This window comes from Alosa alosa, chromosome 9 (genome assembly GCF_017589495.1).
Source record: "Alosa alosa isolate M-15738 ecotype Scorff River chromosome 9, AALO_Geno_1.1, whole genome shotgun sequence".
Classification (NCBI taxonomy): domain Eukaryota; kingdom Metazoa; phylum Chordata; class Actinopteri; order Clupeiformes; family Clupeidae; genus Alosa; species Alosa alosa.
The window spans coordinates 18,147,417-18,173,879 of record NC_063197.1 but is presented as its reverse complement, the minus strand read 5'-3'; the positions used below and the strand labels follow the sequence as shown (position 1 = coordinate 18,173,879).

At 43.8% G+C, this 26,463-nt stretch overlaps 2 protein-coding genes across 2 annotated transcripts in view; both read right to left on the bottom strand.

Moving 5' to 3' along the window:
• btbd8 (BTB domain containing 8) overlaps positions 1-11,718 on the bottom strand; it is a 36,112-nt gene extending 24,394 nt beyond the window's left edge. The window contains 7 exon segments of the mRNA XM_048251896.1: positions 824-913; positions 4,606-4,723; positions 5,770-5,891; positions 7,459-7,635; positions 10,057-10,233; positions 10,379-10,420; positions 11,424-11,718. Of these exon segments, the coding sequence (XP_048107853.1) occupies positions 824-913; positions 4,606-4,723; positions 5,770-5,891; positions 7,459-7,635; positions 10,057-10,184 (635 nt within the window). The 5' untranslated portion in view covers positions 10,185-10,233; positions 10,379-10,420; positions 11,424-11,718.
• A 1,116-nt stretch (positions 11,719-12,834) lies between these two features.
• On the bottom strand, positions 12,835-26,338 carry ephx4 (epoxide hydrolase 4). Its single transcript, XM_048251575.1, has 7 exons — positions 25,758-26,338; positions 24,356-24,441; positions 21,961-22,118; positions 19,969-20,097; positions 19,022-19,125; positions 15,770-15,918; positions 12,835-13,970 (listed from the first exon to the last, which is right to left on the bottom strand). The coding sequence occupies exons 1-7, from the start codon at positions 26,082-26,084 to the stop codon at positions 13,730-13,732; spliced, it is 1,194 nt and encodes a 397-aa protein (XP_048107532.1). The 5' UTR covers positions 26,085-26,338; the 3' UTR covers positions 12,835-13,729.
• Between the last annotated feature and the right edge of the window lie 125 nt (positions 26,339-26,463).

The window sequence follows — 26,463 nt, the reverse complement described above, 5'->3', positions numbered from 1 at the left end:
TTCATGCCAACCACCCCAACAGGTACCAGATATTTTTTGTATACAAACACAGGAAGTAACATCCTGCTAAACAAAAATCACAGCTGCATGAATCAGCCCATCCCCTCCTGCCTGGCACACACACTGGAGTGCCGGGAAACTCAGACCGTGGTGAGGGAACAGCTGCTCTTCTCTTCCCTTCTCACACACGGCGTTGGGGGCACAGCCATTCAATTATTCAGTGGATAAAGCCCATTTAGCAGGGAGGTAAGCGAGTGAATGGGCTTCAGGGCTGGAAAGGCCTGTGGCTGCACTGGCTCTATGAAACCCTATATGTGTCATGCCCTGTGTGTGTGTCTGTGTGTGTGTGTGTGTGTGATTTAAGGACGCAGATGAGCAGAGCATGCATTATTCACAAGCTCCAGGTACACTCCGAAGATCCGCTGAGCCTGAGGAGATTAATTGCACAGTGCCGCAAACAACAAACAGGACAACACTGGTGTTTTGTTGAGGCAATTGGGGAGGGTTCCGGAAAGGGAGCTGCTGCTTACGCAAGCTGATGTCTTTAAACATTCCCCCAACAGCAAACATTTCATACTGCATGCACAAATTCTCGGTAGAACTACAAATTCTCGATAGAACTACTGGAAAATGATTTTTTTTCACACTACCCAATAGTGTGAAAAAAAAAACATTTGTGCTTTTAGATGCTACATGTAATTTGATGGAATGGGAGTCTTAGAGATTTACAGATAACAAGGATTTCAAGAAGCCTCAAAGAGATGTGGGCTGTTAGAGAAAGCTCTTTTGGATGGGGATTGGATTCAGGCCCTCTGAAACCTACCCTTGGAGTGTGATGCTCTGTCTCGAACTCTCCATCCAGCTCCCGCATAGCATGGCTCTGAAGTACTGTGAGCGTGCACACAAAACAGCCCTGTAGAGAGAGAGACACACACACACACACACACACGTAAGTCTTTACCATGCCACTGACCTCTTTCACTTCAGTGCTGACCCAAACAAAAACAAGTGTTTGTCTGGCCACTGCCACATCTGCCACCCAGAGCACTAGGGACAGGACACCAGACCCCGAATGACTAGCTATAGGGAGAGGCAGGCCGCACGCTATGGAAGGGTATTAACCCTCATGATTTTTTAATCTGGTTCTCAGAATATCCTCAGAGTATCTGGGGACTTGCATCAGGGATAAGATAACATATGGAGAACGACTAAAGCCCAGCCACGCCATCCCTCCTCTCCTCTCCACTCTCATAAACAAGTGCACACACATATTGCATCTCAGTCTTACTCAGCCACCCCCCCCACACACACACACACACACACACACACACTCTCTCTTTATCCCATACACAGACACACACTCACACTGAGACACACCAAGTCACACACACAGACGCAAACCCCCCCACACACAGACCCCCCCAGCCTGAAGACAATGCTAAAAATAGCACACTTTGTTCTAGGCCCTGTCCATGGCTTGTGTCAGGCAGGCGGAGTGAGGTACGACTCTCTCTCTATGTAATCATTAAAGGCAGAGCTGGCGGAGACAGCGCAGCATCCATCAGAGTGATGGGTGGCGAGGGAGACAGCAGGGCTTAACCAGGAGTGGGGGCCTCTCCACAGCGAGGGCGACAGGACCAGGAGTCTGTCACAGGAAGGGGGAATGCTGTGATCATGAAGCCTACAGCAATGGGAATCTATTCAACCATCCAGCCAAACGCCAACCATGGTCAAACTAAACACAACTAGATATAGATTTCCCCCATCTGTGTTGCTAAAATGAGAACATCTGTAACTAAGTGAAACTATAAAATAGAAAATAATAGATCAGAAAAATGTTGTATTAAAGCTGCAGAAATTGTTGTAATAATAGTTTCCTGCTGTACTGACTGATTAAAACAGCTAGAATGTGACATTTTGTGGCATTGTTTTGTAGCATTTCACAAATATGAAGACAATTAAAAATTAAAGCTAAGCTGTGGGAATGAGATTGTGCTGATCACAGGAGGAAACTAGTAGCTACTGCTGCTTTCTCCAGATACTGATGCTTACTCAATCAAGAATGATGCAGAGGAAAGAGACTGTGCCTACATCTTATGGAACCTTCGGGAGAAACAGGCAGAATTAGTTATACCTCCACTTAATAGCTTCACTCAGAGAGCTGCATAACTAAGAACTAATTATAGGTGTGTGTGTGTGTGTGTGTGAGTGTGTGTGATGCTCAAGAATAAACAAAATAAATTCCCTTAATATTTGATGGGCCTGATATTAATTGACATCAAGCAGGAAGGAGACAAGGGACATGGAGCTGGAAATAGCTTCTCCATGCCTGTAAACAAAATGACTCTAAATACCAAACACCTTGGGCAATGTGATGAAAAGTACATGATACAGACTCACAGAACATAGAGGTCTACTGTTTTCCAAATTAAATGTATTTTTGAGCAGCAAGCGCTTACACAAAACCCACTTAAGGCATGTGACTCTCTCTCTCTCTCTCTCTCTCTCTCTCACACACACACACCTATAAGAGGGAGAGGTCATCAAGACCCACACACTGTATTGCCCATTTCACACCAACACCAAACACATACACAAAAACACCTGCGCTCACAGTAAGGACATTAACATCAGGCAGTGAAATGGCGCAGGATTAGCGCTGGGTGATCTAGTAATGGCTGAAGATTACGTCAGCCCAGCCCCCGCCGTCACGCTGGCGTAATTTATCTGCACTGTGATGTACATTTCTGCGCCTAAACGCAGGTGGAAGAGCTCAGCATTCATCAAACTGTGGAGAATGTGCTCTGCGGCATATGATTCACTACCGTCTTAATAAGGCAGAAGAGGACAGAGACAAAGAGCCAGACAGATACTGTGATGCTGATAACTCATGAGAGAGACAGATTGAAATCAATTACTATTGATGTAGGAGGAGAGATTATCAAAAGAGGCAAGACAGAGAATATGGGAATATACTCGTGTGTGCGTGTGTGTGTGTGTGTGTGCAGAACAAGCCGAAAGGTTGGGAGCAATTTTGCAGCAAAGCAAGAGGGACAAAATGAGAAGGTAGGAGAGGAGAGAGAGCGAGAGAGCATGCATGGGTGGGAGAGAGAGAGAGAGAGAGAGAGAGAGAGAGAGAAAGAGAAAGAGAAGAGGAGGAGAAAAAAGTGAATGAAAGATCACAGAGATTAGCAGCCTCTGGTGTAGCGCTGAGCTGCAGCAGGCACCAGTGGGCTCCCATACTGATGAGTGTCCTTATGAGAACCAACCCACCCCACTCCTGCAGCGCCCACAGAGGAGGAGGGGGGAACAAGAGGAAAACAGAGGAGGAGAGGAGGGGAGAGGGAGAGGGAGAGGGAGAGAGAGAGAGAGAGAGAGACAATCTGGGCAGCCCTCTGTGATCCAGCTGCAGTGGAGCCGGAAGACCCGCATTCCAACACTCGCTTCTGTTCACTGCTTTTGCCCCAAAAAAAAAAAAAAAAAACCTGCCCCTAAAGACCCAGTGCAGTTGCCATGGTTACAGAGGCAACTAAAGGTTTCACGGTGAGTGCTAACTGCCCTTTACAGCAGGAACCCTGTGCATCATGGTGGCATGCATCTCACACAGATAGAAAAAGTCAGGGCATTCATATTGTTTTCCAGAATTTTCCGTGACAGAAGTGTGAAAGGGCCTGTACGCGGAGTAAGGTCAGCAGTTAGGGAGGACTTCCAGGGTAAATCCCCCAGAGGGCTTCAGACTTCCACTGTGTCTTAAGTCACGACAAGAACAAAGAGCATGTTGTCAGGTAAAGCAGGGCATCTGTGACTTGAACTCGATAGCCCATGTGAGGAGAGATTATTGTGTGAGTAGATATATGGTTGTGTGTTAGATAGAGGACTCCAGAAATAGATAGAACATCAGATCCTATTAACTTAGCTAGCTAGATAGATAGATAGATAGATAGATACTTTATTGATCCCCAAGGGGAAATTCAAGGGTCTCAGTAGCATACAGACATCACACACAACATTACAGCAGAAATGGTAAACATAAGTATAAGTATAAACATATAACTAAACTCCACTGTACAATAAAGACAGTAGAAGATAAGAAAGATAAGAAAACTAAATACTAAATACACTATATAAATTAAATTCCAATGTGCTTGAGCTAACCATCTATCAATGACAAAGGCAATTAATGGTGAGAACACATCAGTAAAACTGTTTTGGTACAGGTCCAGTGCTATTCATATATATCTGTGTAGCATCTGAACTATAGCATGTGCCTTTTTATCCAGGTACTCTGTGCATCTGTTCTCAATAATACCATGAGACCACTGATGGAAGTTTGCAACAAGTCTGCCATCACTGTTACATGTAGCAGTTCCTGTAATTCCATGAAAATCTATTGCACCATTTAAGAAAAACGTCCAGCTTACTGGTACCATTAGGCCTGTATTTTTAACTGGAGCTCATCTGAGCTGTGCTAAGTGCTTACTGGTGGTGGTCTCTTTACTCTGATCTTTCATGATCTGTGATGTCTGTAATTGTCTGTGGAGGACTCTGAGGTGGGCTTTGGGCAGACAGAAGCTTGTGTTGTAGGTTGTGATAAGGTGTTGCTACCTGTGGGCGGAGAAGTGCTTCTCTCCGACCTGGATAGTGATGTCACATGCCTCTCCGCTCTCGTACAGAGCCAGCAGGTCACCTCCGAGCCCAGACGCCGGCTCCAGGACCACCGCGTCTGCAGGAGGGAGTGAGGGAGGAGAAAGAGGTAGACAGGAAAAGAGAGAAAAAAAAAGAAAGAGAAGGGGGAAAGAAACAGAACTCATGAGGTGCCAGTTAAAGGTCAAATGACTTTGTACTCATGTACTGTTGCACATCACATGAATATTAAACAGCAATGTCCACTACAGCCACAGACTACAAATCACAACAAAACAGACACAACAAAAGGTGTTTTGCTATATAATATAGTATAGTATTCATTATTGCTATTGACTCATTTTAATTACACAACCAAAACTGTACTGTAAAAGGCAGGAAATGGAAGGGAGAAAATGATGTGACAAAGGCTGCTTACTGTAACCTGAGTATGTGCAACTGAATGCTCTGGACAAGGCCTGTTATTGGGAGCAACACTAATACAGTTAGCAGGCACGCTGTTTCCCTCTAAAGTGACTGTACAGTCTATCAGTGAGCACATGGAGATGTCCGCTAATGCGTGGCACAGGAGAGGTGGAGAGGCTAAACACGATTAGCGCTTAAGTGGCTTAAGGAGAAAGTGTTTACCACTCCTTCGGTGGTCTTTAAGGTTGCATGACCTCACACAAACCCACCACATTTTTTTTTTTTTTCAAATCATGATTGATGTTTCTTTTATAACAAATGACAAAGTTGGTACTGGTTGGTAATTGTGCATGTTTCTCATGTTGTATGTAGAACATCTGTATGTAACATGAGTTGGTTTACATTGAAAGGCCCCCTTGTTTTGTCAGATGTGGGTCTTATCTGAGGAGTTCAGCTGGGTGTGTGACAGTCCTGACTTCAGAAAGATCCAGGGGCAAACAGATATATGTTTCATGTCTCGATATGATGAAAAGCGGAGTATTCTCATTTATATTCACTTGTGTAACAAGAGATAGTTATAAAGACCAAAGCATTGTAAATAGAGAGGAGCAGAGCATGTGTTCTTTCCCAGTGCTTTGTTCTGAGTGAAGGGGCACTTTTATGAAGGAAATACAGGCATGAGACGCCCTTCACAGGCTGCTCCTGTCTACTGTAGCTCACCTGAGTCTAAGCAGGAGGTGGAGTCCAGGTAATCAGGCACGTCGGCATGCACCCCATTCATCTGCGTCCCCTCTGGTAGCCCTTTGATTTTCCCTGGGCAATGGTCAGTTGAGTACACCCTCCTGTGGGGTAAGAGTTCCACACGCCGCCATATTGCAGCAGGGAAAAGACACAAGAGACAAGTCAATGGACATTGAGGAGAAGGATGTGAGTGTTCAGAGGCAGGCACATGCACACACACAGCATGCATCAGTGATTTGCATGGGGCCTAATTAAAATTCCCTCCTCTCTGCTAATCCATTGGGTGGGTTATTTAATGAATTACATACAATACGTACATCTTAATTTTACAAACAATATATTTTATTATCATACATATAATTTCTGATGATGATATATGTTCTGATTCTAAAACTAGGATTTAATTTCATGGCAATGGCAGTTATACTGGGTACATGGTTTGCCACTCCAAACAAAGACACAATCACCCAAAGGATGGCAGTGCTCACATACACTGACAGAAAAGGAAGTGATTGTATTTGCAGACATTGGACTGAGTGAAACTCTTTCTCTGGTATTCATCTTCAGTAACAATACCTCATCTTCAGTAACAATACCTAACAGCACCACTACAAACACCACAACAAATAGCTCACCTACCCACACTACAAAGTGCATGTTTGAAGTGTACAACTGTTTCAAAAAGCAGTTATATGCTGTGGATAGACTAACATTGCTGTCATAACCCATGTCAGTGCAGAACCTCCTTAGAGCTTCCAGTGCACAGCTGCACTGCTGTTCCTCTAATGCATTTCTCTATAGATGCTCTATGGCGCCATCTGTTAGACAATAAGTGATACTGCGTTTCAAAATACAGACAATTTCAGTGGTATTGTAATCACTGACTTGATATCCATGTACTCAGTGATGGCAAAGTCTAAAAGGAGCTATCTGATAAATCACACCACTATACTAAAAAGGGAAGAATGTATGTGAAACGTCTGCAAAGCTACTGCTGGTAGAGCCTATAATTTCAACTGACTAAGTTAATTATTCAAAATATACTGGTTTTAATTAAAATGACCATAATACATTTTTGAACAATTTCCAGACATCATATCAAACTTGGTCATCCAGTCCTCTCCATGTATTGGGTGTGACTTTGGGCTGACAGCAACCTGGAACAGCATCCACAGAGTTCTAATCCTACATCCTTTCGTCCCAGATCCGGCTGTATTTGTGTACTGCGTGGTGTGGGACGCACTGGCGCATCGGTGTACCAGTGAGAACGCTGTGTGAAGAGCGGATGGGTGTGGAGACACAAGCGTGGCCAGAGACAGAAGGTCACACTGAGACACAGCACACTAATTAAGTATCGGCTGAGGCTCTGACAGGGACGCTCTGAGAGAGTTTGCTTGCGAGGGTGAACCAGTGTGTGTGTGTGTGTGTGTGTGTGCTTGTGTGTGTGTGTATCACACGAACGTGGTGACACCATACTCTGTCAGTGTCAGTACTTTTGCACATACATGTCCTTTAGCAGAAAGCATAACACCATACCATGCTTTATTATCAAATACACTTATGGAAGTATTGTGTTACTTATATACTGCAACTGCAAGTTTGCAACTTAGAATGTGTTAATGTGTGAAAAACGCTGATTTGAAGGAAAAAACAATCTGAATTACATACCGGATGAACTCTTTGAGTTCAGCAGCATCGCAGTCCTCCAGGCTGACCTCTGACTGGCCAGGAGCCACGCCTTTCAGCAGGTGAGCAGCCCTGGCCAGCAGCACCGCCCTGTGTACCCGGAGACGGGCCGAGCCCACACACAGAGTGACATCTGCTTCCTGCTCCTCCGACAGCAACCTAGAGGGAATGGTCAGAAAGGGACGGAGGGAGAGAGAAAGAGAGAAAAAGAGAGAGAGAGAGAAAGAGAGGGAGAGAGAGCAATAACAATAGTGAGTTATCCATCTGTGTTGCCACGGTGATCCGAGCGCAATGGCTACTCTGCAGCTAACATCTTAAAATCCAAAATAAATAGTATTGGTAAAATACTGATAGAATAAAAAGCACTACTGATGCACCAAACATGAATGGAAAAACAAAACATTACAGGCCAAAGAAATGCATATATACAATTTCATCCCCAGTTAGGGAGGATCTGTGTCAGATCTCTAAGGACATGAAGGATTTGGTCTGCTTTCCCACTAAGGTAATGTGCTCAAGGTCATTGCAGTAATATCATCTCTAGATGTTCCACTGAGCCTTCTAGAAATGCTGAAAGATTTTTCATGTTTACATAAGATAAATACTTCTCAAAATGAATAGCTATTAAGCTCATATTCATATACTATAATACATTTTACTGGTCTATGGCAGACAAACGGCTTTTAAATGGATCATAAAGTATAAACCCTCCCTAGATCATGTATGACTGGAGATTAAGCTCGGACATGAAACAAGGATCTGAACTCTGAACATTGGGGTTGTGAAACTGTCTGACTGAATTACATGAAAAAAGAAGAGTAGAGTTGGATGTGAGAACAGTAATTTCCACGGTGTGACACATGAACACTTCAACACACACCACTATCACCATCATCATCACACATACACTACATTTTACTCCTAAGTGACTCAACTGGGTGACCCAGAAATATCACTGAGCCCTAAGGCCTACACACACACACACACATTAGCAGACACGTAAATAGCAGACATGTAAATAACACACACACACACACACACACACGGTTACTTCCCCACGGCAACAGCTAGCCAAGTGGGTCATGAAAAGAGCTGCAAAGTGTGGGGAGAAAACATACTCCCTCCTCCAACAGCCCACCCCTCTCTTCCTGCCCTCTGTGTGACCTTCCCCTTCCCTGTGACCCCCCTGAGTCAGAGAGTTCACTCAGGCTAGCGTGTGCCAGAAAGCGCTTTGCAAAACAGGCCATGATCATCTACAGGCCCAGCATTGTAAGCCCACCTGCACCTGCTGTAGAATATTAGCATGCTGTACCCTCTGCTTTAATCTTCTTTTAATCTGCAATTTTTAATTGTTTGTTAATGTGATCCTCTGTACCACCAGGTCAGGAGAAAAAAGAGGGAGAGAGAAAAAGAGACAGAAAGAGAGAAAGAGAGAGAGAGAGAGAGAGAGAGAGAGAGAGAGAGAGAGAGAGAGAGAGAGATAGAGATAGAGATAGAGAGAGAAACAGAGAGAGATACTAGACCAGAATGTAGCCATCAACCTGGGTTTTGCCATTGGTTCTGAGTGAAGGCTTTTCACAAAGAACTACAGAGGCATAAGCCGAGAGAGATGTTTTAAAAAGTTCTAAGGAAATCAATCAACATTGTTGGTTTTGGACAAAACCAAACCACAACTCAATCTTTTGGCCAGCTTTTCTCCTTTTAGACCAACATTTTCTAAATGCTTTTCAATTGTGCTCCGCAAAGCCCAAACCCTTAGAGGGTTTTAAGAAACACTTCCTTTCACTAACCATTTCAAAGCATAGCTGTGGCAATTCAGTCTGAGAGCAACAGGCTACACTGGCTGTGCACCAACCCGCCTACACGAGTAAGACAAAGCAGAGCCAGTACAATCCAAACATTTTTTCTACAGACTCTTCATTCCACTCATGTAAACAAAGACAAAACAAGCATATAACATAACCTATCCACTAGCCTACAGTTTAGTACTCAGAGTGAAGGAACATAAGATCTGAATATAAACAGTTGCTATGCAGCAAATAATCAAAAATAGAGAACATAGGCCTACATTTCAAAATGTAGGTTTCAATCTTAGCTTTTGCTAAGAAACTTCCTAACTTTGGAGGGAGGCTCACATTTTGGGCCAGTTTATATTTTTGTGAAACTTGAATTGTGGCTTGGGTTATTGGCTCACTGAATGGACAGCTGAGACATATCGTTGATTATACCCGTGCCCAAGATGTACAGCTAGAAACGTTGCTGCCCACCACAGATTTCATCACTGCCTATTTTACTCTCACTACAAATTTAGCCTACTTGTCAGGGATGCATCAAGGAGGCATTACGGTTTGCACTGCAAAAGATATGTAAGCAAACCCTTGGTCAGTGTGGTCAATCACTGGGAAATGTGGTCATCCTTGGCAAGTGGTTTGAGTAATTGGACCACAGCGAATCTTGGAGGCCGTTTACACTGTCCACTTGTGATCAGATCAGCAAAGACACATTTTAAAGTCTACGCTGCGTTAATAACATGCATTATTTTCCCACTATTTCTTTTGTTGTTTGCAAGCATCTTGTTACCTTGTGAAATCCTCTGACAGGGCACGAGAGAGGCACTTCTTGACACTGGCCCTGGTCTTTCTCTCTTTTGCTTGGAATTCCCGAAGTGCTTCCGTGGAGTGCATGGTGTTCCCCATTGATAAGGACATGTTGTGTTGTGCAAATCAACAGTATTGTGGCCACAACATGCATGCAAATCTGGGGAGAGAATGAACATTCTCTCATTAGCTGTTAACCTAAATAAGGAATGGTCAGTCTTTACTTGAGAAGCAGTGTGCCTGATGTTGTTGTCCTTTACAAACAAATTATGAAATCTTATTGAATGGCTCCCTGAAGGTCTTACCCTCTCCAACACTGGCCGTGTTTCAATGGTAATTTAGCACACCTCAAAGAGGAGATAAGTAAGAGAAGTGCATGTCAGTATTGCTTTGTAGGACCTATATGCCATTCAGGAAACACTGATAAATATAATGTGTGACCTTTGAACAAAACTAAAGTTAAAGGCTAACTATAGCACATACATAGAACCGATCAATTTATCGATACACTACAGAGTTTATAACATACACTGGTGACAATCAATGACGATTAAACCAAGTGACACATAATACGCAATACAAATAGTGGTTCTGCTTATGTTCACGGGAAACAAACAAAAAGTAACAACAAATGCATTGTGCATGATTTCAAGAGCACGTTTGTTTTAATTGCCAAGCTGAATTATGCAATATAGTCCAAACGCTTGGTCACTCCTTCCTCGTGAAAGTGAGTTGCAACCATGAACGTGTTCATTCATTTCAGGCTAATAAAGCTAAGTATGATTCAGAATACAAGTACAGTAAACACAACAACACTGTGGCCTAGTCTACAACGCTATAATTTACATTTAAATATGTAACTTTACATTCTTCAAACATGACAATACATTTTACAGTTTTTTTCAAAACAGTTTTTCGGTTCGCCCTTATTTCAAAACTCTTCAACCAGCAAGGCAACCGAGGCAATTTTTGAATGGGTGGTGGGTATCACATGTTAACAATATGCTAACATGAGATATATTGAGCATTGCAACTCCCCGATATTATATAATTTCGGCACAGACGTATACCGAATGAAGTGTTAAGTTAACAGTATCTTGGCCCCTTGGTTGCCTACACTAAGTACTCAAGAGGGCTGTACCTGTCAGCAGAATATGCTGCTAGCATCCCAAGCTAACGCCCATGCTAGCGAGTTAGCTATCGCCGACAGCTAGGCTAGCTACCCAAGCCAAAGCCGCTACTTTCAGCAGAAATTAAGTTCTGTATTTGCACATATCTATATCGCATAGGTAATGTTAATAAAATAAAGAAAGGTTGGCTAATCCCATAGCAGTCAAAAAAATCACTTACACATTTCGTTCCATATGCCTCCTCCTTCAAAAACACAAATCAATGGTAGGTAGGTGTGTAAGTTGCTGCTAGTTACCAAGCTAGCCAGCCAACATGTTTGCAAGCCTTGGTAACGTCAGCGTCACTAACTGAACTGATAAACGGAACTACAGCGCTCCACGCAACAACAAAAAACCTATTGCAATCAAATCCAAAAGAAAGGCAGTGGTTAGTGTTTCTGAATAAACTCGTACATTGCTGACACCTCTTTGTGTCTACTGGACCCACAACAAATGGATAGCGTCCTTCCCTGTCATTTCACTACACCACGCTGCTTCACAACAATGACGTCATCAAGTATCCCCGCCCAGGAGGTACCCCATGCTGGATGTTGCGCATAAGGTTTGAATCGCATTTTTATTTTTTACAAAATGATTGTGTCTTCTCAGTGTGTTACTGACTATGTTGATAGGATAAGCATATAGGATCCAAGGGTAGCGCATAATGATGCCTGGTTCAGTGCAGTGGTATTTGCTGTCCACAGGAGAACTGTGTGCAAATCTTTTAGCCTACATGTTTACCTTACCTGTAAACACAGATTGGGGGGGTCTCCACGAGGCCTGCTGGATTCTTTGCTCATCCTCATCCTTGCCTTCCCTATTCCTCACAATACTGGTTATTTAGCTGTCATTAGTCTACCATTTCCTCCTCACCAAAATAACCTAGGCCCAGTTGGAAACTTTCAGTTTCCAGGGACTAAACCTCATTTTAGACTATATACTTTGGTCCACTAAAGAGACTCTTAAATCTAGAACTAGGTCTCCCTGTCTGGGAACCCACTCCTCAGTTGTCTGACAAATGGAAGGTTACTGGAGCACTAACAGCAGTGATGATGGCTTTGACCTTGAATGTGTTACCTACTGCCAACAGTAGGCCTAGTATAAGAAGGCAATCAAAATTCCTTAAAGAGCCTAAAGCTGAAATGAGCATTTATGGTGCGGATGACAGACAGGAGCATGGTATGCACCCAAGATGGCTGGCATTATGCTCTCTATCTGTCTTGGGCACAGATGGGCACACCTCATGAGGACAAGAAAGAGCCAGTCTGAAGGAGGACATGGTTGTCCCCTCTCCCCTCCCATGCATCTAAATGCCTGGTCCATGATGTGATTCTGCAACTGGGTCACGCTTGGCTGAGAAGGGCAGGACAAAGACACCATCAACGATACGGCTCCCTGTAAGTCCCCAATGCCTGTCGGCTGGCCACCAGCATGTGGGTCTTGTTTTGATAAGAGGATGAATTACCATAACTGTTTGACATCCTGAAAAGCGGAGTCAGCCTGTGCATGACTGTGATACTAAGAGGGTCTTTGAAAGTGCTGGCTTTGGTCTGTCAATTTGTCGGAACATGGATGAGAAGAACAAACATGGCTCTGAGAAGGCTTCTAGCTAGTATTTATTTGCTTAGAAAATCAAAATGGTGTGCAGAACTGGCTCAGTGAATTTCATAAATGCAAGTGTTTAGGAAGAGATACAAAAAGTGCACAATATTTAACCATCACTGTTTACAGTAGTTGATTGTTGCCCCTATCATACAGGAAGATCAAAATAACAACATTCTGAAATATCTGCGCAAAAAATCATTAGAATATTACAAAATAATAGATTTTTCTTGTTCTTTAAGACAACACTACCTGATAGAGAGAGGGAGGGGGGACAGTGAGATCCCAGAGGGAAAGGTGTCAGAAGAGAGTAGCGATCTGGTGACACTTACAGGATAGCAGACACACGCCACAGCTCAACCTCAAAAGGACATGGCACAACTTTACATCGCAAGAAATGGTACAATTTTAAGTCAAAAAGGCACCACACAATACAAACTCATGAGGAGATTTTGCCACACACTTTAGTTATTTTTGTTCTCTGTAAAATGTCATTACCAACAAACTCTTAAGGCGAATGTCATGTGCAAAAAACATCTGGGAAAACAGGTGAAACACGCTACTCTGTGTTCCCTCTGATAAAAATGTGCTTTTTCTCTAAACGTTCGTTTGTTTTGTTTTCTCCCCTGCTTTAACTTTGACATCTTTAAAAAAATATCTGAGATGTGTTAAATTGAAAAGAACGATTGCATTATCTTAATGTTGGTTGAATTTTTTCACAGGCATTCTCTTATCCCCTCATGCACCCCACCACCCTCTTGCCACACTCCCTCACATGGGGAACAGGGAAAACAGGGAAAAGGGAGGAGGGGGAGGGACGAAGAGGAACGACCCTCTTTGGCGAGGAGGGAGTGGGAGGGAAAAGGTTCCGTCCGGAGGCTCCGTTCAGTTCCTGTAGATTTTACGGCACTCTCCCTCCTTGAGGAAGGTCCATATGAGGGTGTTGACGATGTCGGGCTGGTCTTGCTGGAGCCAGTGGCTGGCCCCCGAGATGATGTTGAGGCGGAAGTGGTTGCGGATGTAGATGCGGCAGGCCTCGGCCATCTCCTGCTCCATGAAGGCATCGCGCTCCCCCCACAGCAGCAGCACTGGAGCCCTCACGTCATTATGACTGAGCGGCAAGTAGCTGATGATGGAGGAGAAATAAAACAGAAAGAAATGAAAACAGATGCACCCAGAAACGAATGCTAAATACATTATGCAGAAATACATTATCATATGTGATGTACATAATGTCAAGTGACATTCTTATATGATGTGATGTACTTTAAATTATTTTAACCTGAGCATAACATCTCTTATGCTTCTGCATGGAAAAGTATCAAGTCAACTGGAGCAGAAACACACCATAGGATGTAAATCCTTTTGATGTATCTGTAAAGCGAAACCCATGGACCATCTGCAAAGCACTCCCTGTCTTTTCCAACACATTAACCAGGATAGTAGCATATTGACTAGGCTTGGTTCAACAGTTTTAAAATGACAAGGTACCTACCTAGGTGCAAGGTACATTTACTTTCCTCATCTTTACAGAAACATAAAAAAACAATTACTACAATTACAACAACTACTTGTAATAATAGACAACACATGATATTACACTGACAATATATTACAACATATAAATACATTATAATGTTTATGATAATATAATATAATGAGACATGGAGAACCTGCATATTTGCACCCAGCATCTGACAAACCTGCGCCAGCCTCAATTTCACCCACAGACTTCTATTCTCATACCGCTCCAAGCTCCAACTAGTTACGCTTGCTTGCATTAGTGAATGTTTTCATATGGCACACTTTAGAGCAGATATACAACCATCTGAGTTCAGCTGATTTCATACACATCAATTCCCCGCCTTGAGAGGGAAAAGGACCCACACCACAAACAACTACCCTGGGAACAGATGGAGGGCTCAGCCATGTATGTTCATCTCACATGCTCGTAAACAAATGTTGTGAACTACTTGTCAAGTGAGGAGGAAACAATCTGTGCAATAACGGACTGAATATACAGGATATTCTATGTGCATGCTGTAGGTGAAGGCTGAGAGTGTAGTTAAAGATCTGCAAAACAATCATTAAAAAAAGGACTTTGTACTGCGTGTGGCAATGCTGAATTGAGTAACTACACTTTTGGCGTATGTCTGCAATCTCTCAATCTTTTAAATGTATATGAAAAAAACAAAAAATAGTATTGCTTTTGGTGAGCTTTATCATCTGTCTCTATTTGGATGGTTGTAACAGATAAATTTGTGCATAGTGCCTCAAGTGAGCCTTGTTGTAAGCTAACACTGGGCGTCCCATCTGACAAAGACAGGCTAGAGAGTTCAGTGCATAGAGGGCCGTGCATGTCGAAGTCACAAAGCTCACAGCAAGACAAAAAGCAGATTGTGACCCAATGAAATAGTTTCCATTCCATTCTCCTTTGTAATGGAACAGATACAAAGATACTTCTGACCTAAAATTGCTCCTTGTATCATCAATGGAAGCTTTGTACCAAAGAGCTTGGGTCACTTGGTTGCAACTTGGAAACCCCATGAATAATATGACTGACATAAAATAACAGAATACATAATTGGAAACTGTACTGTAGATGTAAGTTGGACCCACAGAATTTAGTCAGCTGGATGTATGTGCCAAATAAAAAATACAAAATGCAGAACCACAAGCATGCACATGTTTCAGTCTACAAACACTAGAGGGCACCAGTGAAACAACCTCAACACCAAAACAGCTGGCTGGGTAAACCCCCAATACTCTACTGATTTAGTAACACAGCTGTGCACTTTCACCCAAGTGTTTATTTATAGAATCCTGGAGCATGCCACTTACTCAAAATTAGATTCATTCCCCCATCCAACCAAACCAAGTACTACTGTATATTATGTTTTATTGTCTGCTGGTCGGCTAACTCACTTAAAGATGCTCCTGAAGTAGTTGAGTGCCCCAGTCAGGGCCCCGGGCTGGGAGAAGTTGTAGAGGTAGGTCTCCAGGTCCTCAGTGGTTAGCCAGCGGCCCTTGCGTCCAATCCCCGTGTTGCGGCTGGTGAACAGACTCTTTAAAGCCTAAGTGCGGATGGGGACAGAGAGGAAGAGTAGTGGGTAGGGAGTTAAGAGTATGGTGTAACAGAATGAAGTATGAAAGGAGAAAAGATATTTACTGAGCAAGGATGACATAAGAGGTGGAGAAGGATAAAGGAAGAGTGATAGAGGAGGATTAGGAAGAATGACGGAGAGGAATAAAGCAATAGAGCTAAATAGAATAAAAACACTAATAGGAGAGTCCGGAAGCTAAATAAGTGGAGAAAAGAGAGACTACTTTTTTGTGACGACCAAACTCCCTCCACAAAATCCTATTCAATTACGCTCTCGGCTTCTCTCCGGGTTATCGAGGCGACAGTCCCCGACAGCCTTACTCACGTCAGTGCCACCCGCAGCTCGGTCAGGCACCTGGCCTGGCTAGCCCCCACTGCCATATTAATGGGTCCAGGGAGAAGAGGAAGCCTGAGGGGCGGACCACAGAGCCAGGATGAGGCAGAGCTCAGCACTGGCAGACACAGCAGCGCTGCTGGAGGTCAGCTTGTAAGGGTACTGGTGCCCCTGGGTCACACCTCACCCTGACAGGAGTCACAGCACCTTGTGGTTGATGTATACAGAGAGTGACTGATTTCAAGGTGTAATATAACATGATCTGATGGTGCACCACTGAATGTGTTGTCATTCTGGACATTTTCATCATCTACTGTATGACAATACCTGCAAGGAATGTTCTGAGGTAAAAAGTTTGTGATTCCACTGGTTTCACAAAGGCATAATTGTTCAACTACACTATAGTCAAACAGCAAAAATTCCTTCCTTCCTAGTGCTGAGGCACCAGTGCTGTGTGGTGTAACTCAAGCGTGCGTGGCAGGTGTGTTGTGTTATTACAAGGTAATTAGGAGAGGTGCACTGACAAGCTTAGCTGACAAACTTGGCATCATAACATAGATCTCACAGTTTATGGCTGGCTCTCTGTTGAAACTCACGAAAATAGCACCACTGCATCCCTGAATACAAACTCTGGATGTACCTACTGAAAATGTATAATTCACATCAATATCACTATATTATCCAAATGTTCATAACGCTCATTACAGTTTAGTTGTGTCTGAACAATTCACTCCTATTCCTATTAATGACACGTCATGTAATCACAAATCTGTATTTCATGCTCCAGTCACACCATTGTGAGATTATAAAACAGAGTCACACAATTTTCGTTAATGGGATATTGCATAAAATAGTAGATGTTCTACTACGGTACCTATACAAACTAACCTGACCATAAAGGAACATTTGTTTCATTATCTGAAGGATTTTAGCATTGTATCTAATATCAACATTAAACATAAGAAGTAAACTACAATCCAATAAACATTACATAGTATTAATTTAATTAATCCCACAAAACAGCCCATCCCAGTTCCGATTTTCACTTGATTAAAAGTGCTGTCTGCACTTTTTTGTAACCAAAACTAGGGCACCACAATGCATTAATAAACAAAACATCTGATTTTACCAGAGCAGTATTTTTCTTTCCATGTTGCCTATTTGACTTTTATAACAGTGGTTGTTTAGCCATTCATTTCAGTGCTATCTAACATTAGTAGTAGGTCTAGAGCTATTGATTATTATTATTTCCCTCACAGGATCAAAAGAGTATATATACTTATTAGGATGGCAAGGATCGTCCCTGACTATCTAAATATGCTGAAAGCAGCATTGTGGTCCTTAAAGGAATTTGACGAGATCATGTCATCATGCCTTGCTAACTGCATACTTAGTCAATTACAAAATGTACATGCAAAACATCAATGTAATTCTGTCTCTCCCCAGATGACACATTTTATGCACAAACACTAACAAAAACAAGCTATTTTTGAAAACAACTACAAATATCACATCCTTTGAGGGTGAGTAATATAATTCTGACTAATTTTAAAATCCAACTGGAAATATTTAATGTTTACAATCTGACATATTCCAGATTATTTACAACAAATACACAAATCCCAGTGCCATATACCCCAGGGTATATAATGTTAACAATATAATGTTAACATAACAATTATGTACTTTCCTTGATGGATAACAAGCATATTTTTTGGTTGCATGGCTGGTGAACCCATGTCTCCACCACAAACCAGTTGTAGATTCATAATAGGTCAGTGATTCGATTAATTACCCAATAGAGATAATTACTTTGACCAGGCCTCCAATATTGCTATCCAAGTCAGCCAATGGGGATCATTGATCCAGCCCATCCTTAGATATAATTGGTCTATGCACCCATTAGCAAGAGTCATTGCTGCTGTTTTTGTCTGCAGTGTGAATCAGGAGTGGTAACAGATGGGAGTTTCTACGGTGTTTCTACGGTCACAGAGCTACCAGTGTTACCATGCCTGGACACTCTAGCATAATAAATCAAATGTTTTACAATTTTCATCTTAAATGTCAATGCTTTATATTCTTGGACTTTGTATTCTGACCACTAAATCAAATAGACAGCTTTGGTTTTGCTTTGATGCTTATGTGTGCCTCGTCACTGTGTTTGGATGGGCTCCCAGGTCCTTTCGCATTTTGACTGTGAGTCTCGTTCCTCGGTTTGAGGCTGAGACAGAATCACAGGCCTGGCCTCAGACAGACAGACAGATTCTCTTGGCAACGCCACAAGGTTTGCAACTGACAAACTCCCACAGCCCAACTTGAAATACAGTAAAGGCTTGCCTTCGGCGGTAATGCCTTTGCGACGAAACCCGTCTCGTAAGATAGATAAAACGTCCCAGCAATGCGCCGAAGGTAAATAAATGGCAGCTTTGCTGAGCACCAGCGCCTCCCTCACCCAGGGAGTGCTCCATCACGCGGTTTATGGGGTGGCCATCCACCAAACAAACGACGCTGGGCCCTGCCAGTGGGAGGCCGTCCAACACTACGACCTGGGACACCCAAAAAACAGCACTTAAAAAGCCTGATGGGATATTCATTGATCGAAAGCCAGAGCCCCCTTTGTCATCTTTCTCTCTCTCCCCCTTTTTCCTGCCATATGCAACAACAAAAAAAACATAACACTAAAACACACACATAGACACACACCCACGCACACACACACACACACACATTAGTAGCCCACCTTAAAGTCGTTGATAGAGAGCATGAGCTCAGGGAAGCGGGGCATCTGGAAGAAAAAGAAGTGACTGGATTTGAGGAGCTGACTGGGGTGGCGTAGGGCATAATCTGGAAAGAAGGAGAGAGAGAGACAAAAAAGAGAAGAGAAAATAGAAAAAGAAAAGAAAAAAGAGTGAACAGAGGAGAAAAGAGTGGGAAATAGAGAAAAGCACAGTCAGCCAACAGGTGTGGATAAAACCAGCCCTTCACATAATGCATTTGGCAGAGAAAGAGTCACATGCGTGACAAACAGCACAGACACAAGTGCGTGAGAGGCCTGTTTTAAAAAGATGCCCTCCTCTGCCCATGCCAGCCATATAATTACAAGTTCAACCCAACCCTAAAGGAGGGAGGGGGGGAGACAGGGAGGGCAGGCAGGGAGGGGTGACAGATGGAGGCTGGATCCACTCGATAGGATCACTTGGAGGGCGAAATAATAAGGCCTCCTCCTAATGACTGATGCTAATCACATTAACGAGTTTAGAAACACATCTCGCCGCTCGGACAGATACTCCAGGCAAGCCTCACCACATGAGGGCCATTCAGGCACCAGAGAGGAAGACAGGAGAGGATAGGAGATGAGAGGAGAGAGCGGGCTAGAGGGAAGGAGGAACAGTTGGAGAGGGGAGGAAAGCAGAGAGAATGAGGGGGAAGAAGGGAGGAGAGGCAGTGAGAAAGAGAGGAGAAGAGGAGAGAGAGGGGAGGCAAGGAGAGCAGACTAGCAGAGAGGAGAGGATAAAGAGGAGAGAGAAAATGACAAATTTTGACTTACTATGTGTCCGTGTGTGTGTGCTGTGTGTGTGTGTGTGTGTGTGTGTGTGTGTGTGTGTGTGTGTGAGAGAGAGAGAGAGAGAGAGAGAGTGTGTTCATGTGTACCTGACAGAGACGGCTTCTGAGACACAGAAAGCTCACCTTGGAGGACAGAGGGATGAGGGCTATTGAGCACAATGAGTTTGACCACCATCTCTGGGTAGTGGATGGCAAAGAGCCACGCAACGGTCCCGCCCCAGTCATGCCCCACCAGGAAACATCTGTTATAACCTGGGGAGAGAGAGGGGTGGGGTGGGGGGGTCAGCGAGCGTGAAAGAGAGACAGGGAGAAAGAGAGGGAACCATCCTTTATTCTTTAGTGAGTGACTATCTTTATGTGAGTATTTTGTGTTAGTGCTTGTGAATGCCTGCAGGCCAACACATGTGAATGTGTGTCTATATTAATGTACTTTTGTATTTTGGTATCATTTTGTGTATCTGTGTTAGTTGTGATGCATCTCTGCATTTTGAGCATAACTGTAAGATGGGATGGGACAGGTGTTGGAACAGAACGTGTGTTTTTTTATGACCTTTGAATTTGCAGTTATGAGTATGAGTGTGTGTGTTGTGTGTGTGTGTTTGTGTGTGTGTTTGTGTGTGTGTGTGTGTGTGTGTGTGTGTGTGTGTGTGTGTGTGCGACAGTGTGTGCATTTGATGAGGGCACATTAGAATCAGTGGAGCAGAAAAGGCCCTAATATGAGTTCACTTAGCGCAGCGGGGAGAGGAGGGCACAGGGTGGAGGGGAGGCACCAGTCCTTAGCAAGGTCCTATCAGGATACCGCTGGAAAAGTACTGTGCCTGCCGCCCACCCCACACACTCCTACCACCGGTCCACTCTCTCTGCTACCCCCGTGCCCCCCCCCCCCCTCACACACACACACACACACACACACACACACACACACACACACACACACACACACACACACACACACAATCTAATTTCAGCCACTTAAGATGGCAGATCAAGGTCACCATTTCCTCCCCGGAGGCACTCTGATCATATTAACCAGCCTCACTAAATAATCTCCTCATCGGTTCATCCCGTCATTCATTCCTTCTCGCCGCTGGACACAACACTGTCCCCATCTCTGTCCCTTATCTGTCAGCGGGCGACTCAAACGTTTGGAATCAGGGGTGAGGACGTGCGAGATGCGTGATACATCTACTGTATGAGGCTCTGGGAGGGAGTGTGAGGAAAACCAAGTGTCATGTGCACACATAATGTGTTGTCTGACTCATACGCAGAAGTGTGTAAACACACTCTGGACACCATGTCGGGCTTTTAGGGGAGAACAGCCTGGTTTTAATTTAAGGGGTTCCCCTGAACCCTAAGGGAAGGCAGAGTTGTCTTATTTCATAAGGAGACTACAGAGGCTCTAGTGGGGGAACATGAGTCAGCTATGAGGGGAGAATGTTTGGGACATGGGGCATGAATTAGCCGGCTGGTTGCTCAGTGACCTGTCAGAGGCAAACGCTGCCCCGTGCTCTGATGAGTCGGACTGGAGCGGCCGCGGCGGAGCCCGTGGGCCCGGGACAATGCCACCAGGGGAGGATGAGTTTCACCCTGATGTGCCACGGCAAGTCCTTCAGCAGCCCTCCCTCTGACCTCATCAGTGAGTCAACGACAGACACTAAAACAGCACTCCAAGACATCGCCATTTGTCTTTCTTGACGGTAATGATGGGGAAGACTGATGGGGTCAATTAAACAGCTTAAGTGACTGACCGAAGCCATGCATAGGGAGACAATGAAACAACAAGGAAGACCGAAGTGAGAAAAATTGAGTGTAGGCCAGAAAGGTATATTAAGATATCATTACAGCATATCAACACAGCATGATATGGGCCAGACTCCAGTTCTGGGAGCTATAGGGAGAGGAAAGAAATGGACCGAAATGACCTCACCAAGGTCAAACATGCTTACTGAAAACCTGCCCTATCTTATCACCTCAGAGCAACCTTACAGACTGGATAATTATTCAACCGTTATTTTAGGGCTCGTGGATAAGGTGAGAGAAAAACAGGGACAAGAGTAGAAGCAGAGAGATAGAGAATGATAGAGTGAGAGAGAAGGAGCGAAAAACAGAGCTCACCCAGATATTCCACTATGTCCTTCACATCAGTGACCAAGTAGTCGAGACGGTAGCTGTCCGTAGAGAGCGGCTGGTCAGACTCTCCATAGCCTCGCATATCCACAGCAACCACACGGAACTCACTTTTGAATTCTCGTAGCTGGTAGCGCCATGAAAACCTACATAAACATAATACACAGACTGTCAGGGACCTTTTATTTTCACACTGCGTCTAAATTAGTACCGTCAGATGAACACAAAGTTGACGATGTGAAGAAAATCAGCCTTATGCAACTCTTTTAATTACAGTAAAGAATTGTGTATTCCACTATTTAAGAATGTCTTAACTTTACTTAGTTTTGCACTAGCTGTCACCCTCAAGATAATCTCAAGCCAAACTGTGTTTCCACAGAAGATTTGCACTCAACTCCTCGAGGCGTTGCCTTTGAACTTGAGCGGAGAAAAAAAAAACATGCGGCTTGGGATGAATGATTAAAAAAGTAACGGCTGTTTCCAGTGGAGAGGGTGACCACTGACCAATGAAAAATTCAGGGTTATAGACATTGGAGATTCTCCTCAGTCAGACAGGCAACGCTCTTCCTGCAGAATAGGAGGGAGAGTGAGTGACAGATGGAGAAAGAGGGAGAGAGAAAGACAAATACAAACAGAGAGAGAGAGGGAGGAAAAGAGAGAGTGAGAGAGAGAGAGAGAGATCGAGGAAAAGAGAGAGTGAGCTCCCTAATTGAAGATCTTGTAAGCCGTGAAGCTGGAGCTGAGAAGAGCGGCAGAAGGTGGAGAGGCCTGACTGAGATTCTGATGACTCAGTATCAGCACACAGCAACGAAAAAACCCAGGATGTTAGAATATAGATGAGGTTTAAAATAAAACAGGCCTGCCGAGGCTCCAATACACCACACACTGATACACACACACACACACACACACACTCACACAAACACACACTCACACAGAGGCTCATCCATAACCGCCCACATTTCTTCCTATTCTTCAAACGTCAAGGTAAAACACCACTTTGCACTTATGACTTTTTTCCATAATCCTCCATTTTGCATCAGTAGCAGAACAGTGGACTCTCTCTCTCTGTGTGTGCCTCTCTTCCTCTCTCTCCCTCTCTTTCTTTCTCTATCGCTCCCGCTCGTTTTGAGGATGTCCAGCGGAGCAGAAAGCAGCCACGCCATGGTAATGAAGTGGCTGTCCACTCCTTCTCTCTCTCCCTCCCTCCATCTCTCTCTCTCTCTGTTTCTCTTTTCCTCCTCCGTGAGCTACGGTCAGGCTAAAGGCTTCTGACAGCACCCCCGCTCTCCCAATGGTGCTTGCCGTGGTTGTGCCTCATATCACTTAAAGTGAAAAATGATCCGGAAGAAAATACGCCTTTGGAATCAAAACAAGGGCACAGACCGAGTAAACAGCAGAGATAGTCTGTGGTGAGAGACAGAGCAGAGAGTTTTATTGGGGGATTTTTTGCAGGAATGGTTTCAATTACAGAACTACAAAACAATATGCAAATAATATGAATGAGAATAACCTATATGGAATATATAATAAATAAACATGCCATGGCACAGCTGGTATAGCTGAGTGTTTGAGTCTCAGTTGGAGCATACATTGGTATTCCTATAAGCTGGCTTCGAATAAAGCCATCTGTCAAATATAAAGGAAATTATTTTTTATTGACATTTTGATATGGACAGAGAATTCACAAATGCTCTCCAATCTCTATGCCATCTACCACTGTTGTGAAGCCACACTGAGATATTCACTATTTGATTAAAAGCCAAATCCAAAAAATCAGACACCCAAGTCCTATAACAGTCAGTGTTTCCCACAGAATTTAATTCTATTTGTGGTGGTAGGTTTGCAGAATTAACTTGAATGCAAAAGTTTTTAACAAATTAGCGCAGGGTTATGATGCTAACCAGATTTAAGCACAATTTAGCCTTCTAGTCATCTTCTATGCCTTGCAGGATTATTAATGTTGCCTTTAAACATGCATGTAGGTTCGTTGAGAGACAGAGAAACAAGGAGAGGCTTTACAAAGGTGCACATACCTCTACAAGGAAAGAATTCCATCCAATTGAAATAGTACAACATTGATAATCATTGCGTGGTGGTCAATGTTGATATTGTGGTGGGCCGCCACAAATAAGTCTGGGATGGGACTGACAGTGTTAACCTACATAGTGGAGATTTCTCTGCGGACAAGTGATTATAGCATCGTTGGCTATGTGCTTTGGTGAGTGCAAGCGTGTTTCAGGTACTTTGTTGTGTGCCATTTTCACAGACACATGCACATTACATACACACATGTCTCCATGTCTTTAGCCTGATGGACAGGTGGTATGGTGGGCAGGTGCCAGGTGGGTGTGCTGACTGCGTGTCACATGGACTCCCTTACCAGAACTCTGGGAAGCCGTGCAGCAGGAGCATGAGTGGCCGGCCCCTCTCCCCTGCAGCCACATAGTGGAACCTTAGACCGGACTCCTGCGGTGGTCCAGATGATGAGAAGAGGAGGAAGAAGAACGAGAGATGGTGGTGGACAGTGGCATGGAGGGGGGAAGAAAAGAGAGATGGAGTTGGAGAGCCAGTTGGGCGGGGGTACAGAGAGAGAAGTGAGAAGGACGCAGAGATACAAAAAGAGAAAGAGGAAGGAAAGAGAGAAAAGGAGAGAAAAACATGAAAATGAACAGTGTGGCAGAGAGAGGGAGAGAGAGAGAGAGAGAGAGAGAGAGAAAAGAGAGAGAGAGATGAGAGACAGTTATCAGTCACGCTTAGAAACACAGGCCAGTCTTTGATGTTTATGCCTTGGTGCCCTTTGTCACGAGCGGCGTAACTGTCAGCCCTGATGCAAGCCTCATTTCCACACAGCTGTCTACTTTATAGGGCCATAAAACATATGCAGGTTGGAGACCAGACTTGTAAACACTTTGTGGCAATATTAACAGTCGCAACATTCATTATCCCAACTTTGACATTTATGTTCCAATTCATATCTAGCCACGGTCATAATACATTTCACAATATGGATTGGATTGTGCCTCCCATAGTTATAGGATCTGTAAACCATGATCAACATTATTCAACTCTGTACTCTGCTCTCTGAGAAATAGTTGTTACATATCCCATCTCCTCAGTGTTGCGCACAAAACTGTTATCCTTTATTTAAAGCTGTATACATTTATTTTATTAATTGCTTGCTTTACTCATTCTCTAAAGTGCTTTCTGAAAACAATTGTTAAAAACAGCCAGTGCCCAACATACTGTATGTGACGACGGAGGGAAAACACTGTAGCCTAACTACTGTTAAGTACGTCAAATACCTACTGATACATTTAATATTAGTCTAGGCGAAGTATTAAATCTGTTTTGATTTTTTCTTTCTCACAGCGTTGAAACGACATCGAAAGTTTGAGTCAGAACACAGCGCATAGAACTGTCAGTGACCAATATTCATCCAATTGTCATTGTTGATCAATAGCACTAGCAGATAGCAAAGCCCAATTGCGCACGGAGCTGTCTTCAGCACCACGGGGGGAACGGTTTGCGATTAACATTGAGCAGAAAATGCAAGGCTGCAACAAGCGGGAAAATAAACCAGTGTTACAACAATATTCAAAAGGGGTTCGTCAATAAATGTCTCACGATTTCATTTCACGCCCTGCCCGCCTCTGTTGATATCGTTTGCGTGTGCCTCTAGCACAATTTGTCAGCCTAGCCCACATCAAGCTCGGAGGATTCCATTCGTACTACCCATGCAAACAGAACGTCGAGACTTTCGTGTAATATAACGTACACCTTACCTTTATTCTCACGTAGCAATGTGTTCCCAAGGACGTGTCATTCAGGCAAGCAGGGGGGTTCTCTCTTATTGCCCACTGAAAGGTTGTTGACGGCCTTATGAGGATGCTCCACCAAAGTTTCAGAAGCGCTACGGCTGTGCAGAGGGCACAATAACCGTATATCAAAGACCAATATCCTATAACTCTGATCTTTAACGTGAGTCGAACTGTCAACAACAGCAAGTTGTGGAGCAGTCTCGCCATCTTTACATTACCGCGGGAATATTGAAGTCCAGAAGACGATGCGGCTATGTATCGATTTGTTGCGTTAATTTGCAGTCGTTCCATAAATGATGGACACCATTGTAATCATCTAGCTCCGTTGGTAGAGCATCCACCGTACTAGGTTACTTGTCCACCGGGGAGGATCTCAAAGTAAGGGCTCAATAAAAATGCTCTGGAGCGCAGGACGTCAGAATTCACGCTTGCGTGTGACAGCAAGGTTGCTTTGTCCGAGAGGTGTTTAACACCTCTCTTTAAACCCCAAATTGTGACGTTAACATCACAGAACGTACCAAATCAGCTAATCTCTGCAGGCGACTTTGCTCCGAGCAAAAACCTCTCCACGTGCCAGGACTGCAGAGCAGACTGATAGATTATTATAATTAGCATTCTCATTAAAAAGATGAATAGGACAACAGACGGTCTTAAAATTGGGCTTTCCTCC